This window comes from Protobothrops mucrosquamatus, unplaced genomic scaffold (assembly GCF_001527695.2).
Source record: "Protobothrops mucrosquamatus isolate PMUCROS unplaced genomic scaffold, P.Mucros_1.0 scaffold1353, whole genome shotgun sequence".
In the NCBI taxonomy this organism is placed as follows: Eukaryota; Metazoa; Chordata; class Lepidosauria; order Squamata; family Viperidae; genus Protobothrops; species Protobothrops mucrosquamatus.
This window is the reverse complement of record NW_015387547.1, coordinates 757,297-772,211: the sequence shown is the minus strand read 5'-3', so window position 1 is coordinate 772,211 and position 14,915 is coordinate 757,297. Positions and strand designations below refer to the sequence as shown.

Genomic DNA, 14,915 nt, shown 5'->3' with positions numbered 1-14,915 from the left:
TAATCTCCATAAATTTCTAGAATTTCAAATAATTTCTGCCCAGAATATTCAGGGTCTTCTAAAATAAAAACTAGATCGTCTGCGTAAGCCTGAAGTTTATATGTTTCTTTCTTAATTTTAAGTCCTCTGATCTGTCCTTCTTGCCTTACCGCTCTAGTAAGAATTTCTAGTGTATAAATAAACAGCAATGGCAAAAGAGAACTTTGAACGGAAAGACCGCCGTCTCTCCGTGATCAACGAGACACCCTTCCTTCTTCGTCACCTCTTTGGGGCGACTTTAGGCCCAGATCACGCACTGAATATTTCTGATGCAGTGCAACCCCATCCATGACCAATAATGGTAATTCTCCAAGAACCAAGGAGCCCCAAACCCATGTTAAAGGTAAATGTTAAAACTGGAAAGTGAAAAAAATAAGATGAAGGGATGCAGAAGAAGAAAGAGATTGCCAGAACATGCTGTTATTGTGCTTAGTGATAATTTCATGGTTTCAAAATTTTGGTATAAGTATCTTGGGAACAAAGTTAATGGAGAAACAGAAGGTCAGGCAAATGGAAGATGGTTGGACTCACAGAAAAATTCCATTGCTAAGAGCAATTACCCAGTAAAGGCTGAATCTGGGGAAAAATGCCTGCTGAAAAGATTACAAATATAATCATCATGCTGCTGCTGAATTCCCTGAAAGTCATCTCCCCATTCAGTTATGAAAAAACAGCTCTGTTCAAAGTGGACACCAAGTAACTTCTTATCTGGAGATAATCCCATTAATAGAAAATGGGCACTTATGTACTATAGGTAGGCCTTCGTTAGCAACTGCCTTGTCTAGTGACCGTAGACAGTTACAATAGTGCTGAAAAAGTAACTTTGCAACCAATCCTCACATTTATGTCCTTTTTAGGTTTGTAAAGCGAAGGAAAACTGAAGTAAGATCGTTACATTGTGATGCTTCACTTAACAACTGCTTCTCTTAACCCCCAAGTTGTGGGTCCCAATTGCAGTTGCTAAACAAGGACTACCTGTAGTGATGATGTGAACATGCACACTTCGTCTCTTGCTGTCCCAGTCTTTTCTAAAATGTTATTTCTAAAAGAAATGTTCTTTTCTCACTGCTCCCTGTAACAAATACTACTTGGGAATTAAGAAATGCACCCTGATGGTCGCATTGAGTGAAATATTTTTAAGGAGTAGCAAAAACCCCTTCAAATTTTGCTGTGATATTCATCATGAATCCATTTTCAGCTTGCTGGAAATAAAATAAAATAAAGCACAGTAAGGAGGCTTCAGTTGTACTTGCTTGAAGAAAATGGCAAAGCACTTATTTAGAACAATTCCTGCACAGTGCTGATATCTTAATCCTGAGCTATATGGCTGATTACGTTTTGGACTATTCCATTATTAGTTGGCCCAATAAAGGTATAGCACTGAGACATGGGTATCACTCTCTCCTTCCACTCAGATGTAGACTGAGGGGCCAAAGTTAAGCTTAACAATGTTCACTGGGAAAATGTAAACTTCAGAATGGAGCAAGAGAAAAGATTTCACGGAACCTGTGCATGAAAAAGGAAATCTTAGCAGGGATTGGTTGCTCCTGTCATTACAATTGAAAGGAGAGACATAATTATGGCTACAGGTAGTTCTCAACTTACAACCACAATTGGGATGGAACTTCCATCGCTAAACGAAGTGGTTGTTAAATGAATTACCTCTCCAATTTTACCACCTTTTTTGCTGCGGTTGCTAAGTGGAGCTAGCTTCCCCCATCGACTCTGCTCAAGAAAAGCCACCTGGAAAGGTTGCAGATGATTTTTGGCAGTTGCTTGAGGTTCCTCTCACCAAGACACTGAATGTAATTTTTGAAAGCCTCTTTTGCCATCCGGCCCAGTGCTCCCTCCTCCCATTCAAAAGAATTTAAGGGTGCCAACCATTGATAGGCTTCTTACAGAGTAAAGAGAAGAATCATTGCTTGACGTTGGGGTTTTGAAGATTCATTTCAATTTGACTAGAGAAAGATTGTAGCTTTTCAAATATAAGATTATTTTCATTTGATAACTTCTATCTTTTAAAGGAAATTAAGAGAACATTTTCTGAATACTAGCTTATAGTAAGTTGACTACTAGTGTTTTAAGGGAGTTTATAGATTGGTGTTATTTCTTAAACTTAGAGTCAAGTTGTATTGTTACTATCGCTGAACTAAAGAAAGTCGGAGATCACTTTTGTTATATTTGTTAAATTTATTTTTTCCCCTTTAGGGCACCTTTAATGTGTTTTGTCATTCCTTTTCTCTTTTAGGTTGGTTTCTATTTTAATATATGATGTTGAAACTTCATAAAGATATTATAAAAATCCACCCAAAAGTTATGGGTGTCCTGGTTTTATGTTATTAAGGCTCTTTTATTTGTGAATGTCATCACATTAAATAGAACTGGCAAACTCCTGTCCTTAACTGATGCCAAAACATTGAGCTTACTACAATCTGCTACCTTAGCCCAAATTTCTTGCTTCTCTCACCTGACATCTCCACCCTCCCCTCAAACATAGTGATAGTTTGAAGCCCCACCCTTTTTAGGTGTGTCATGGGGGGGAGCTTTGACTGCCAAATTGTTGGCGCCATATTGATCTTTTTACTTCTCATGTGGGTGCCCTGAGCTTAATTATATCACAGTAGATGGCTTATTGTGACACACTTAAGAAGCTAATTTAAAAAAAGATTTATGGATATTCTGAGAAGGAGTAATTCTGAAACTACATCAGCAACACTTGTTTTTCAAATCCATATTTTAATTTCCTATCAACACATATTGCTCATAAATTTGGAAAAAGGAACGAAAAGACAAAACTGGGACGTGGCAATTCTAAGAATGCTTCCCATGAATTCCATTTTAGCAAGTGAGACAGGAGACCTCAAAACATTTTTTCAGTGACAATGGGTTAATCTATTGTAGATAAAGGTTTTTAGAGGTTTTACCCATCAGCCATACAAAACACCCAAAATTAATTTTTATATAGCACACTGACAGCTGATTTTTTTTGAACCTCTGATTGTAAGGACAGAGATGAACTTTAATGTTTCAATTATAGGACATAATAGAATTTGGTTACCGAAACATTGGGAAGATGAAATATAATCCAAAACATTTCCAAAGATAAGAGGCTACTTCCAGTTCCTAGAAGTATATAGTCTACTTTATAGTTCACTTTTTTTACATTTTTTACAATAAACCTGGCAGGTTTGAGAGATATGCTTCAGGAGAAAACTGGGTTTAGTGGCATCAACACAGACATCTTGTTAAACTTTAAGATTACAGCATTAGACAAAAACTATCATTTGTAGGGATTGAGGTCATGTAAAGTTTGTGTGCAGCAAACTGCCTCGGTTCAAATGCATGATCTCACCCCGTTCATATCGCCATGGTGATGTAGGGAAATACCCCAGGCTGGTACATGATTTCACACCAACAGGATGTAGCAGAAAACTGCCCCTGGTTGGTGCCCCTGGCTGAGATATTCTTAAGGATTGACAAGGAGAATCTACCAATAAAAATGCCGTTGCTATGCTGTTGCTATGTTACTTTATGCTGCTTGGAAAAACTGTATAAGAGCAATAAACATGTGAAGGCAGTAAGATCATTTCTGCACCCTGCAATGACTGATCTCTGATTCCGTCAATCATTCTTTTGGGAAGCTATAGGTCTCTTCCTTCTTCTAAAATAAGCATCTTATCATAATTCTGTAATCTTCAAGGTGATGTGAAGAACGGTATGTTCCAAACAAAACAGAAGAAAGCCAATTTCCCTTCAGAACTCTCCTCCTACAAAACAACTATTGTAATCCAAGCCCTTAGTACAACAATGCAATTAATTTGAGAAGAGAACTTTCTGTTTTTTCCAGAAAGGCTATTTTCTTCAGGAATACACAAAGAGACACAAATCTCAAATGTTAAAGTCTGTTTATTACCTGGGCTGAAAGCCACCAGAAAAGAAGTCACTTGGTCTTAAAATACTTCCACCCTCTTCTTTGAAGAAAAAGATATCCAAATCACATGTGCATCTTTCTGGGTACAAGTATCCAACCAAACCTACGATCAAAGTAGCTAGTGGAGCGATTTCAGATCTAGTCACTATCTAGATGAACAGGGTTGTAGTCCGGATCGTCCTCATCATCCTCCAATTCCAAATCATCCATTTCCTGGAACAACGATTCATCTACTTCCACACTGTTTCCACCTGGGGGGGGGGGGGGAGGAAAATAAAGATGACAGAGAGAAAAGAGTTGAATTCCAAACTGGGTGCTTGTAATGACCACTTAGCAGTCTTAACTAAAAAAACCTGACCCAGCACGCAAAGGGGCCTATACTTTCTAAAGAAGACAGAAACCAGACAGTGGACGGTCTGTACCTACACAATCAACTCAAGCAAATGGGATTGAGCTTAAATTGTGTTCTTTTATGTGACATGTAATAAATTCTGAAGGAATACTGTACAGGGCCCATATAGCATAGCTCATGAGGTTAAGGAGATATCTCGATACTTGCCATTTCATCATTTTGAATTAGTAACATAAAAATTAAGGTTATTATTTTTTTCCAAAAAGGAGTACAATTTTCTGGAAGCCAAAAGTACTTGAACAGTAGAGGAAGAGAAAAATTCCACTGTCTTCTTCAAATTGCTTTTTCAACTGCTTATGTTATAGATCCTCTGAGAAGTCTCCTGCAGTTAAACAAGCATCTTGGGAAAAGGACTGGATATGTTGCCATTGTATAGTTTGAGTCTGAGTTAATCACACAGGATCAATGATATACATCTCTGAACAAGGAAGAAAAAGATAACTGTGGAGCAATAGTGACACCTTCTGTCTTCCATGATTTTGCCCCTGATATTATCAAGCTTGACGTTTATGTTGGAGGAAAAATACATGCAACTAGGCATGTAAGCAATGATGGTACAATGCCAAAGCTTTTTCTGTGTGTATGGTTTCGAGTCAGTCTTGACTTCCTACAGCTGCTTGGACTAGTCCTTGCAGTTTTCTTGGCCAGATTTTTGCAAGTTATTTGCAAAACATTTTTTTAAGAAAAAGTGCATGTGAAATGGAATCCTATAAAGAATATTTCAGGTATTAAAACTGGTGTTTTTCAGATCTATCCTCAGTTTAAGCCACATCCAAAGTTATTTGATTTCACCTGATATTTAGCATTTTATATCCACATAAGCAGACATGCTTGCTCAGTTAGCTTTTTCCTTTCTGCTAGGGGCTCATCATCACATTAAGAGGGCAGATACAGATGGAAGAATATATTTTGTTTAAAGGGATATCTCCCAGATTTCACATGACCACTGAATCAGAAGTAACTGTTTATTACCAAAAGCATATCAGTAGCTTATCCCTTTTTATTAGCATCGAAGGCAAAATTTAGCCAATTGATATGAAAATACCAGTAGATTTAGTGGTAAATGCCAGAATATTTAGCAGTAAATAGCCTTTACCATTAAAATCATATTCTATAGCAATTAAAGTAGAAATAATAGAAAGTTACCATCTTCTAAAAACTGAATATCAGACGTATCAAGGTTATGATCTGTCTCAAACAGTTGCTTTCCTATTAAGAAATAAAAGAATTAGGTTGATTTGGATAGTGGTATAATGAACATATTTATACTTTAGATTACAACTCTGAAGATAATCTTATGATGGAGTAGAAGAATGAAAATGCAACTCGAATACCAAGAACTACAGTACTTTTTGACTTTGAGGTCTGAAGAGTGATGACTAGATAATTTCCACTGTCAGATAATATGGGGAGCCATGATTAAATTGAATTATCTTTAAACAAACACAACACATTATACCTAAGGCCTCACCCTTAGTTACAATCTGGGCCTGGTCTAGATTTGTTTATGCAAATAACAACCATGATGTGCACAAGCCTTCTCTGCTCCCTTATCCCTAATATGTCTTCCTGCATACTATATTAGAGAAAATTAGGTTTTCTTTCTGTATTTAATACAACTGTAATCTAAGACAAAAATCCTAGCTTACTTAAAAGTTATAATTTGGAAAATACATTGCACCTATAGAAGAGAAGGCCCCTACTGAATTTAATAACCGTTATCTCTTACAGAACTAGGGTATGTGATATTAGCAACTTGAACAACTCAAGGATGCAGTTTTGTCCTTGTTACTCAACTACTTTGAAACGAATAGAATTTGGTACTCAACACATTTTGACATGGAAATTTTGCCCAGTACTTGTTTGATACTCAACACACAAGCTAGAACTTATGGAGGTCAGCTGCCTTGTGACTCACTACATTATTCCTTACAGGAAAAAATTGTTTGGTACTCATTGTTTTTGATAACTCATCTTGCTCCCAGAATCAATTAATGATGAGTACTGAGGTATCATTGTATTTCTTAGCATCTCCAGTAAAAACATTTATCAGTGTCAATTGTTTAACTTCTGTATTTCTGTGGATAATGTGGACTGCTTTCTTGAACACTGATATTTTTCACCACCCAGTGTTGCATGACTAACCAATTTGATACAGCTTGTGTGGATTTAATATATCAAATGAAAAAATAAAATCCCCCAGCAATCTAACACCAGGCAGATGGCTTATATAAGACAGACTATTATATCCCACCTGTTAATTTATTTTTGCCACACTGTTCTTCTTCTTTCATCTTTTTTCTTTTGATTTCTAAAAGCTCCAAATCAAATGTTGCCTTCCAGCGTAGAAAGTTTTCAATAGTGACAGGGGTGCCATGAAAACATTGCTACACAGATGGAGAAAAATAAGATAACGTTACAAAAAATGTAACAAAGGATAATAGCAGATTAATAATGTCACCGGCTTTCCAGGTTTGATATACCAAACCTATTCTCACATAATCAAGTAGGCACAGAGGCAACTATAATCCCAGCCAGAACCATTGTGAAACAGTTCTGTTGACAGTACTGATAACAAATACTTTGAGATTCTTTAATGGGAAGTGGAAAGTGGCACACAAAGATTTAAAGCCATTATTATTGTTGTTGTTGTCATCATCATCATATCATCATCATGGCTATATATTTCAAAATAAAATAAATAGCACAACAAAGGAGCAAACAAACACAACCAAGGAAAATCCAAGGCCGAAAGTAACTGTAGTCCTCTTCCTAAAAATAGGACATTACAGGTAGTCCTTGACTTACAACTGGTCACTTAGCCACAGTTCGAAGTTACAACGGACCCCGAAAAAGGTATTTAGAATTAGAATTAGAATTCTTTATTGGCCAAGTGTGATGGGACACACAAGGAATTTGTCACACATAAGCTCTCAGTATACATACAATCAACAAGTGATAAATCATGATCATAATCATCATAAAAATACTTTCATCATAAATCATAAGACATCACACTTGGTAATGGTCATAGGATACTAAATAAGCAATCAACATAAATCATACTAAGATACTAAAAAACAATATAAATCGCAAGATACAAGTAACAAAGTTGTAATCTTAAGAAGATGAGAAATAGGTAATAGGAAGGATGAGAAGGATAATAGTAATACAGCCCTATTAGGTTGTTTGACAATGTTGTGGGAATTAGTTGTTTAGCAGAGTGATGGCATTGTGTCTAGTTGTTTTGTTGTGCAATGCCAAACTCAGAATCAAAGTTCCAACACATACACACACACAAACACACACACACATACCCTATAGTCATGTGATCACATTTTGGGCATTTGGCAACTGGTCTGCATTTATGGCTGTTTGCAGTGGTCATATAACAGCAATTTACAATGGTGTTTTGTTTTTGTTTTTTGCTGGAAACTGATGTTTACTTTCAATTTCTGGCAAAAAAAAATGGTCATTGCAAACAATGGGTTCACTTAACTAGTTGGTGTTTGTTTAACAACTGGGAATTTGCTTAATAACCCTGGTTATTTGCAACAATCAGCACAACTTCCAACCATAATTCCAGGTTCAATAACAATCCTAAATTGAGAATTATCTGTATGTAATTACATTATCCTATGCAAATATGTCCTTAGTCATTAGATACACATACATACATATTGGTGGTTCCATAGATAGTTTATCTAACTAACCTGATCCAAGATTTCACATGCAGACGATGGGATTATATTGGGTCTTATTTGTCATACTATATTAATAAACCAACTTAAAAGAGATGAGAAAGCCAAAAGACTGTCATTCAGCAACCATAAATCAACAGAATATTTTTTTTCCTATCCTCTGCTAAGGGTAAACTAATTGATTGAATAGGGCTATTTTCCTTTCATTTTATGTATGTGCGTGCATGTGCACCTTTGAATCTGTTTTGACTCGTGGGGATTGTTTAGACCAGTTCTTGTAGGGGCTTTTTTTTTTGGCAAGGTTTTCTGCGAGTGGTTTTCCATTGGCTTCCTCTTAAGGCTGAGAGAAAGTGACTGGCTAAGGTCACCCAGATGGTTTCATCCCTAAGGCAGGACTAGAACCTATGATCTCCGGGATTGTAGCTTGCTGCCTTTAACCACTACACTTTAGCAAATACTAAATTTATCCAGATGGCAAGTATCCTAAAAGTGGACCAACCTAATCATAGGATTCTTGGTGAGGCTGAAAGAACATCCAAACTTTTCTCTACCACCATCATGTTACCCAGCTTGAGTTCAAGTGATTTAGTTTATCTACTTCAACAACATTTGTAGCCATACTGAATCCCTTCCTGTTTCCCACCTGCTTTCTGCAAAGAATAAAAAAACCGTGTGTGTGTGTGCATGTGTGTGTATTCAGACAGTATACACACATGTATTTATACATGCACATATATACATACATGTATACAAATATATATTTTTATTAAGCAGAATATTGGTCCATAAAAAGAACAGACAAGTGAGCTTTAAGCTTCTGGATTCTTAGTATGCAACAATAAAAATCCGTGGGCTTGTATTTTATAATCTTACATGACTTTGGATGAGAAGCCTACCATCCATCATCTATCTATCTATCTGTCTGTCTGTCTGTCTGTCTGTCTGTCTGTCTGTCTGTCTGTCTGTCTGTCTGTCTGTCTGTCTGTCTGTCTGTCTGTCTGTGTCTGACCGTCCGTCCATCCATCCATCTATCTACCATCTCTATCCATCTGTCCATACATCTATCCATCCACCAATATCACCCTTTTGTTCTCCAGTGATCCCTGTATCACAGAATGGAAACACTATAAAAAATCAGGGTATAGATTCAAATACTGCAAATGCTACTTTTTCTTTCTTATAACAATGTGTTCATGAATTATTATCACCTTTTCTGCCTCCTCTGCCTCTTTTTCCTTCTGTTTCTTTTCTGCGTCTCTTCTTGTTTTTATTAGATCCACTATTTCATTCAGTCTTTCTTGCACAGCTGACACCAGCGTGAAGATCATTACCATACCTAGATTCTCTTCTGCCTGAAATACAAAGGGAAAATAGCTTTACTTGCAAAGAGCTTAGCTGGAGTTAAAATCATAATTTCTGTTACACAAAAATGTGTGGTAGGAATGACTTTAAAACACAATTCAAAGTAGGTACAAACATATAATAAACCCTGTCACCAACAAAACTTTTCAGTTTTCGTTTATATGCTTCTCACAGCAGCAAGTGATTTTGTAAAAGGGATTTTTAAAAATGTGTTGGGTTGCCACTGAGGTTTTTTTTCAACCCTACAATGCATTTCAAAGTTTGTGAACATCGAAAGTTGATAGTTATTATGAAATGACATAAACACTTGGATCTTCTATAACAGGGTTTTTCAACCTTTTCACCCATTGTACCACTTTTAGGATATGGCAACATCCAAGTACCACCAGTCACCTAGCAAGGTGTCAAAAACTTGATGACCCCCCCCCAAAGGAAAAAAGTGATAAAGTACAGGTAGTCCTCGACTTACAACAGTTCGCTTAGTAACTGTTCGAAGTTACAATGGCACTGATAAAGTGCCCCCCCCAAGGCACAGCCAAGCAAGACACCTGCCTGCCCACCCAGCGGCGCTCTTCCTCCTGTCTGAGGTTTTCATTGTTGTGAGCATTTCTGTTGAGGATAGGCAGTGGGGGTGGGGTGGGGGATGTTTGGTTTTTATTCCCCCCGTCTGCTGGGTGGTTGCAGCAGGTTTTGGTCACTTCACATGACCCTGGGACACTGTGACCGTCATAAATATGAATCAGTTGCCAAGCATCTGAATGTAAATCACAAGATCCTGGAGATGCTGCAACACTCCAGCTGATCGACACTTCTGGGCTCGGCAGAAGCACCAGGATCAGTGCTGAGCTCCAGCTGGAGCCTGGGACTGATCCTGGCGCTTCCGCTGAGCCCTGACAGCCCTGCAGCTCCAGCCATCTCTCGCTCAGGCTTGTGCAGTGCTGCCACCGGTTCAGGTCATTCCCCTCCCCCACTACCACTTTTCTACGATGGTCGCGTACCACCTGCCAGGTGCCAATGTATCACAGGTGGTACCCGTACCACTGGTTGAAAAGCCCTGTTCTATAAGAAGATGTTCTAACTTCACTCCCATCTAATACCCAGTGGGTCCCAGTTTTATAAAATAAATTATGAAGTACTTACATTCATTTGTATTATCTGCAATATCTATGAATCTTTAACTTGGAAAATCTAATCGTGACAGTTTTGACATAACCTTGTTTATCTTCCAGTTTTCAAGTCACATGTATTATTAGTCACTGAATAAAAGTTGAACTGCCTCTAAAGAACTACTGGAACCAAGAAAAAAACAATTTGCTCTGAATATTCCTTACCTGTTCCTGCAGTAGTTTTAATAGGTCTGCAATGTCATTATTCTCAAGATTCTCATGTGCAAGCAATTCATACAATGGAACTTCATCTGGATACTTTTCTGAATAAGTGAATTTGAGGGTTGTCTGAACAGCTGTGGTGCAACAGAAAAAAAAGGCAATTTAAATGTCCAACTGAAATTACTAATATTGGCCACTTAGTTAGTAATATTATCATTGCTTGTGGGAAGATCCACTCAAAACACTGCTGGGATTCCTGCTGGCAGACAGCAGATGAGAAGAAGTAGCAGTTTCTACCTTCTTTTTTTAAATCATCTTTCATGGTTTTAAAAATGACTTTTATTGAACTTTTAATATTCATAGAGATGTGGATAAGCAGAAGAGTAAGAGATTCTCAATCTACTCCCAACTCTGATTCCCTAGTGCAGTATTGGCGAACCTTTCAGAGACCGAGTGCCCAAACTGCAACCCAAAACCTATTTATATATCGTCAGGTGCCGGATGGGTGTGGCCCATTGGCTGGGTGTGGCCCATTGGGTGGGCGTGACTGCAGTGGTAACAGCAGACTGGGTGGGACTAAAAAGTTCAATCAATCAATTCCAACTTTGCAAGATCTTTTTTTTTTCCCGCAAGAAGTTGAAATTGACTGATTGAACTTTTTTTTTTTTTGCACATGGCGGCGGAGGCCTAAAGCGAAAAGGTTTTATAAAACCCAGATGAAGGCCTTGGACTGGGGCGACGGCGCGTGTGCCCACAGAGAGGGCTCTGAGTGCCGCCTCTGGCACCCATGCCATAGGTTCGCCACCACTGCCCTAGTGCCATCTATTAGGAGAGTTTTGTATTGGAGGACATTTTTCTCTCCATGCTAGAAGGACAAGATCTAACATATCCTTTAGTCTCCAAGTATATGTGTAAGCTTCAATTTATAAACAACTCACTTGCATTCAAACAAGTGATTTGTTTTCTACTTGTAAGTATGCATTCGAACTTTATAATCCAGACTTTGAAAATATTATGAAATTATCTTCATTATATTCATAGAATAGAATTTTTATTAGACAAGTGTGACTGGACACACAAAGAATTTGTTTCCAATGCATAAGCTCTCAGTGTACAAACAACAAAGTGGTAGGTCATAGATCAGAGATCATAGTTACAATCATTAATCCTAAGATACAACAAGTGATAAATCATAAATACCAATAGGAGAAGGTATTAGGAAAGATGAGAAGGATAATATCAATACAGCCTACTACATGGGTAAATATCTTTAGGCCTAAGACAGTGCTGTGGGAATTAGGTGTTCAGCAGAGTGATGGCATGGGGGAAAAAACTGTCTTTGTGTCTAATTGTTTTGGCATGCAATGCAATGTGTCCTGAGGGGAGGAGTTGAAACAGTTTGTGTCCAGGATGTGACATCTGTAGATATTTTCTGTAAATATTTTCTCAGCCTTCTTTCTGATTCATGCAGTGTACAAATCCTCAGTGGAAGGCAGGCTGGTTGCAATTGTTTTTTCTGCAGTTGATCCATTGCATTGAAGTCTCTAACTGTCCTGTTTGATTGCTGTGCCAAACCAAATATCCAGGTACTATTTCTCATATCTTGTACCACGAATCCCAGATTTTTTGATCAATTGACTCAAGTATGAAGGTAACATGGAACTCAGTCAGACCACCATTTTCATTTTATTGGAAAGCCCCACTGAAACACCTTCAGGACAACAACTTGCCCAAAGCAATCCAGCAGTTTATTTCCAAATAAGGATTTCAACTTGAATTTTCTGCAGTAAAATCCAATATTTTTCTCATTATAAGCATCACAGATTTCCAAGCCTTTCACTGTTTCATACTGAAATAATCTGCTCTTGCTTTCAATTATTTGTACAAAATTATTCTGAGATTCCCCCACCCATATAAACACTGAGAGGCATTCAACTTACTTTCATCATTTTCTCCTGCTTCAGATGTCACAGTGATAGTGAAACTTGTAGGGTTTTCTGATAATACTGTTGAAGAAAAGAACAGATAAGAAAAATTATTTTTCATATAGTTTTTTTTTAAAGAATATCGCTGCAAATTGGCATGTAAATTTCTTTAGTTCTAAACTGCTGAAATTCTGTTCTCCACTTTAAACAAACAGATATGTAAATCTGGTTGAATGACAGACAACATGCAGCACTAATGGTTCCATTTTAGCTTAGAGGGAAGTGTCAAATGGAGTGCCATAGGACTCTCTCCTGGGCCCTGTGCTGTTCATCATTTTTATCAATGAACTGAATGAAGGAGCTGAAGAGACACTTTATCAAATCTGCAGATGACACCGAGCTGGGAGGGGTAGCTTATACTTTAGAGGAGAAAAAGATGTTTAAAAGTCTAGCCAGGTAATGGGCCGAAATGAACAGGATAGGAATTAACAAGATAAAACGTACAGTTCTACATTTGAATAGGAAATAATATATGATACAAGCCTAGGATGAGGGGGCGGGGGGGGCAGCTGATTTGGCAGTAGCCCAGGTGAAATGAATGTGGATGTTCTTGCCAACTGCAAGCTCAACACAAGCCAGCAGAATGATGATGCTGTTAAAATGGCAAATGCCATCTTGGGATTCACTAACAAGAGCACAGAGTCCAAATAATAAGAAGTTATTGTTCTGCTCTATTTTACCCTGGTCAAAACAAATTTAAAGAGTTGTGTCCAGTCCTGGGTAACACAGTTCAAAATGTGACAAATTGGAGTAACATCACAGAAGGCCATTAAAATGGTGAAGGCTCCTACCAGTGAAAAGACATGTGTATGTTTAGCCAGATGACAGAGTCGAGGTGCAGTAGCAATCTTACACACACTATTGCTTTTCCTTTGGGAATTCAAGGTGGTGTACAGAGCCCCCACAACACCATCCTGTGAGTTAGGCTGGGCTGAGAAAAAGAGACTGGTCTAAAATCATCCAATGAGTTTCTGTGATTGAATGGACCTGAATCAAAGTCTGGCCAGTGCCTTAACCACTACACTACCGTGACTCAGGTAGAAAACGCTACCCGATCATTACGTTTTACAAGGACGTGTTTTAAAGCGCTTTGGGTTATGACTTTACTGTAAACTTTATTCTAAACTTGCTTTTAGTATTCCAAAGGATGGTTACATCACAAACGTTTTAATAAGCAGCTATTACATTCAAAGAGTGCAGCCTATCGAGTTTGAATGAATGACGGCATCGGGACCTAAGCAGGAATGACTTTTTAAGGAGGCTACTTCCGAGGGCATGAGTTGTACCGCCTACCGTTCAAGCACCCCTAAGCCAAGTTACTGGAGAGCTTAAGCCTTTTCTTGCACCCTCCCCACCCCCAATAAATTGCCGAAGAGCCCGGGCTCTCGTATATCTTTCGGAAAGCTGGAAATCCAAAGCGAAGTTCAAATAGCTGGGTTCTTTATCCAATTTTCTGGATTCTCACGATCCAGTGAAACCTGCTCGAGCTTCTCGCAACACACTAGGTGGCAACGCGACCAGTGCTGGGATCGAGTTCTGGAAGGGCCAGTCCCGAAAGAAAAAGTCTTAACAGGAAGAACGGGGCAAAAGAATCCTCACCGCATGCTGGAAACTTGCAGCAGCCGCCGCCGCAGCCGCTGCCACCGTCGCCCTGCGAACCCACGCGCCGCCCAGCGCCCTGTTCCACTCGCTGCCCTACCTGTGAAGGAGTCCGGATAGATGGCCTCCAAGGCCTCCAACTCATTGCGCTGTTCCTCCCCGTAGTCGGTCATGGTCCCCCGCCGCCGGCCATGGAACGCGCCGACCCGCAATTGCCTCCGCCAGCAGAGGGAGCCCGCGGAGGAGACGCCGCGGCAGCCGCGGGCTGAAGGGGAGGGGGCTGGAAAAGAGAGAGAGAGAGAGAGAAAAATAGCCAGGCCAATTCTACGCACGCGCAATGCACCGCCCGCCCTACCGCCGCAACTCCTCGGCCTGGGAGGCGATCCGTTGCTCTTCTGTTGATTGATCAGGGCTGCCTTCCCGGGAATGATCTGCTCATTCTGCTGGAGAAAGCTGGCTTTTGCCGCCGGGAGCTTTTGAACCGCGGCCGTGGGGTTCCGATGGCTGCCTCATCGCTCTTCTCAGTGTTGTTTCGAAATCGTTATTATCTGTGCATGG

General features: G+C 39.1%; 1 protein-coding gene across 1 annotated transcript; it reads right to left on the bottom strand.

The window, feature by feature from the left end:
* Window positions 1-3,927: 3,927 nt before the first annotated feature.
* Window positions 3,928-14,652, bottom strand: RWDD1 (RWD domain containing 1). Its single transcript, XM_015821576.1, has 7 exons — window positions 14,458-14,652; window positions 12,714-12,779; window positions 10,777-10,907; window positions 9,292-9,435; window positions 6,637-6,769; window positions 5,529-5,591; window positions 3,928-4,221 (listed from the first exon to the last, which is right to left on the bottom strand). Exons 1-7 carry the CDS (start codon window positions 14,528-14,530, stop codon window positions 4,109-4,111), a joined length of 723 nt encoding a protein of 240 aa, XP_015677062.1. The 5' UTR covers window positions 14,531-14,652; the 3' UTR covers window positions 3,928-4,108.
* Between the last annotated feature and the right edge of the window lie 263 nt (window positions 14,653-14,915).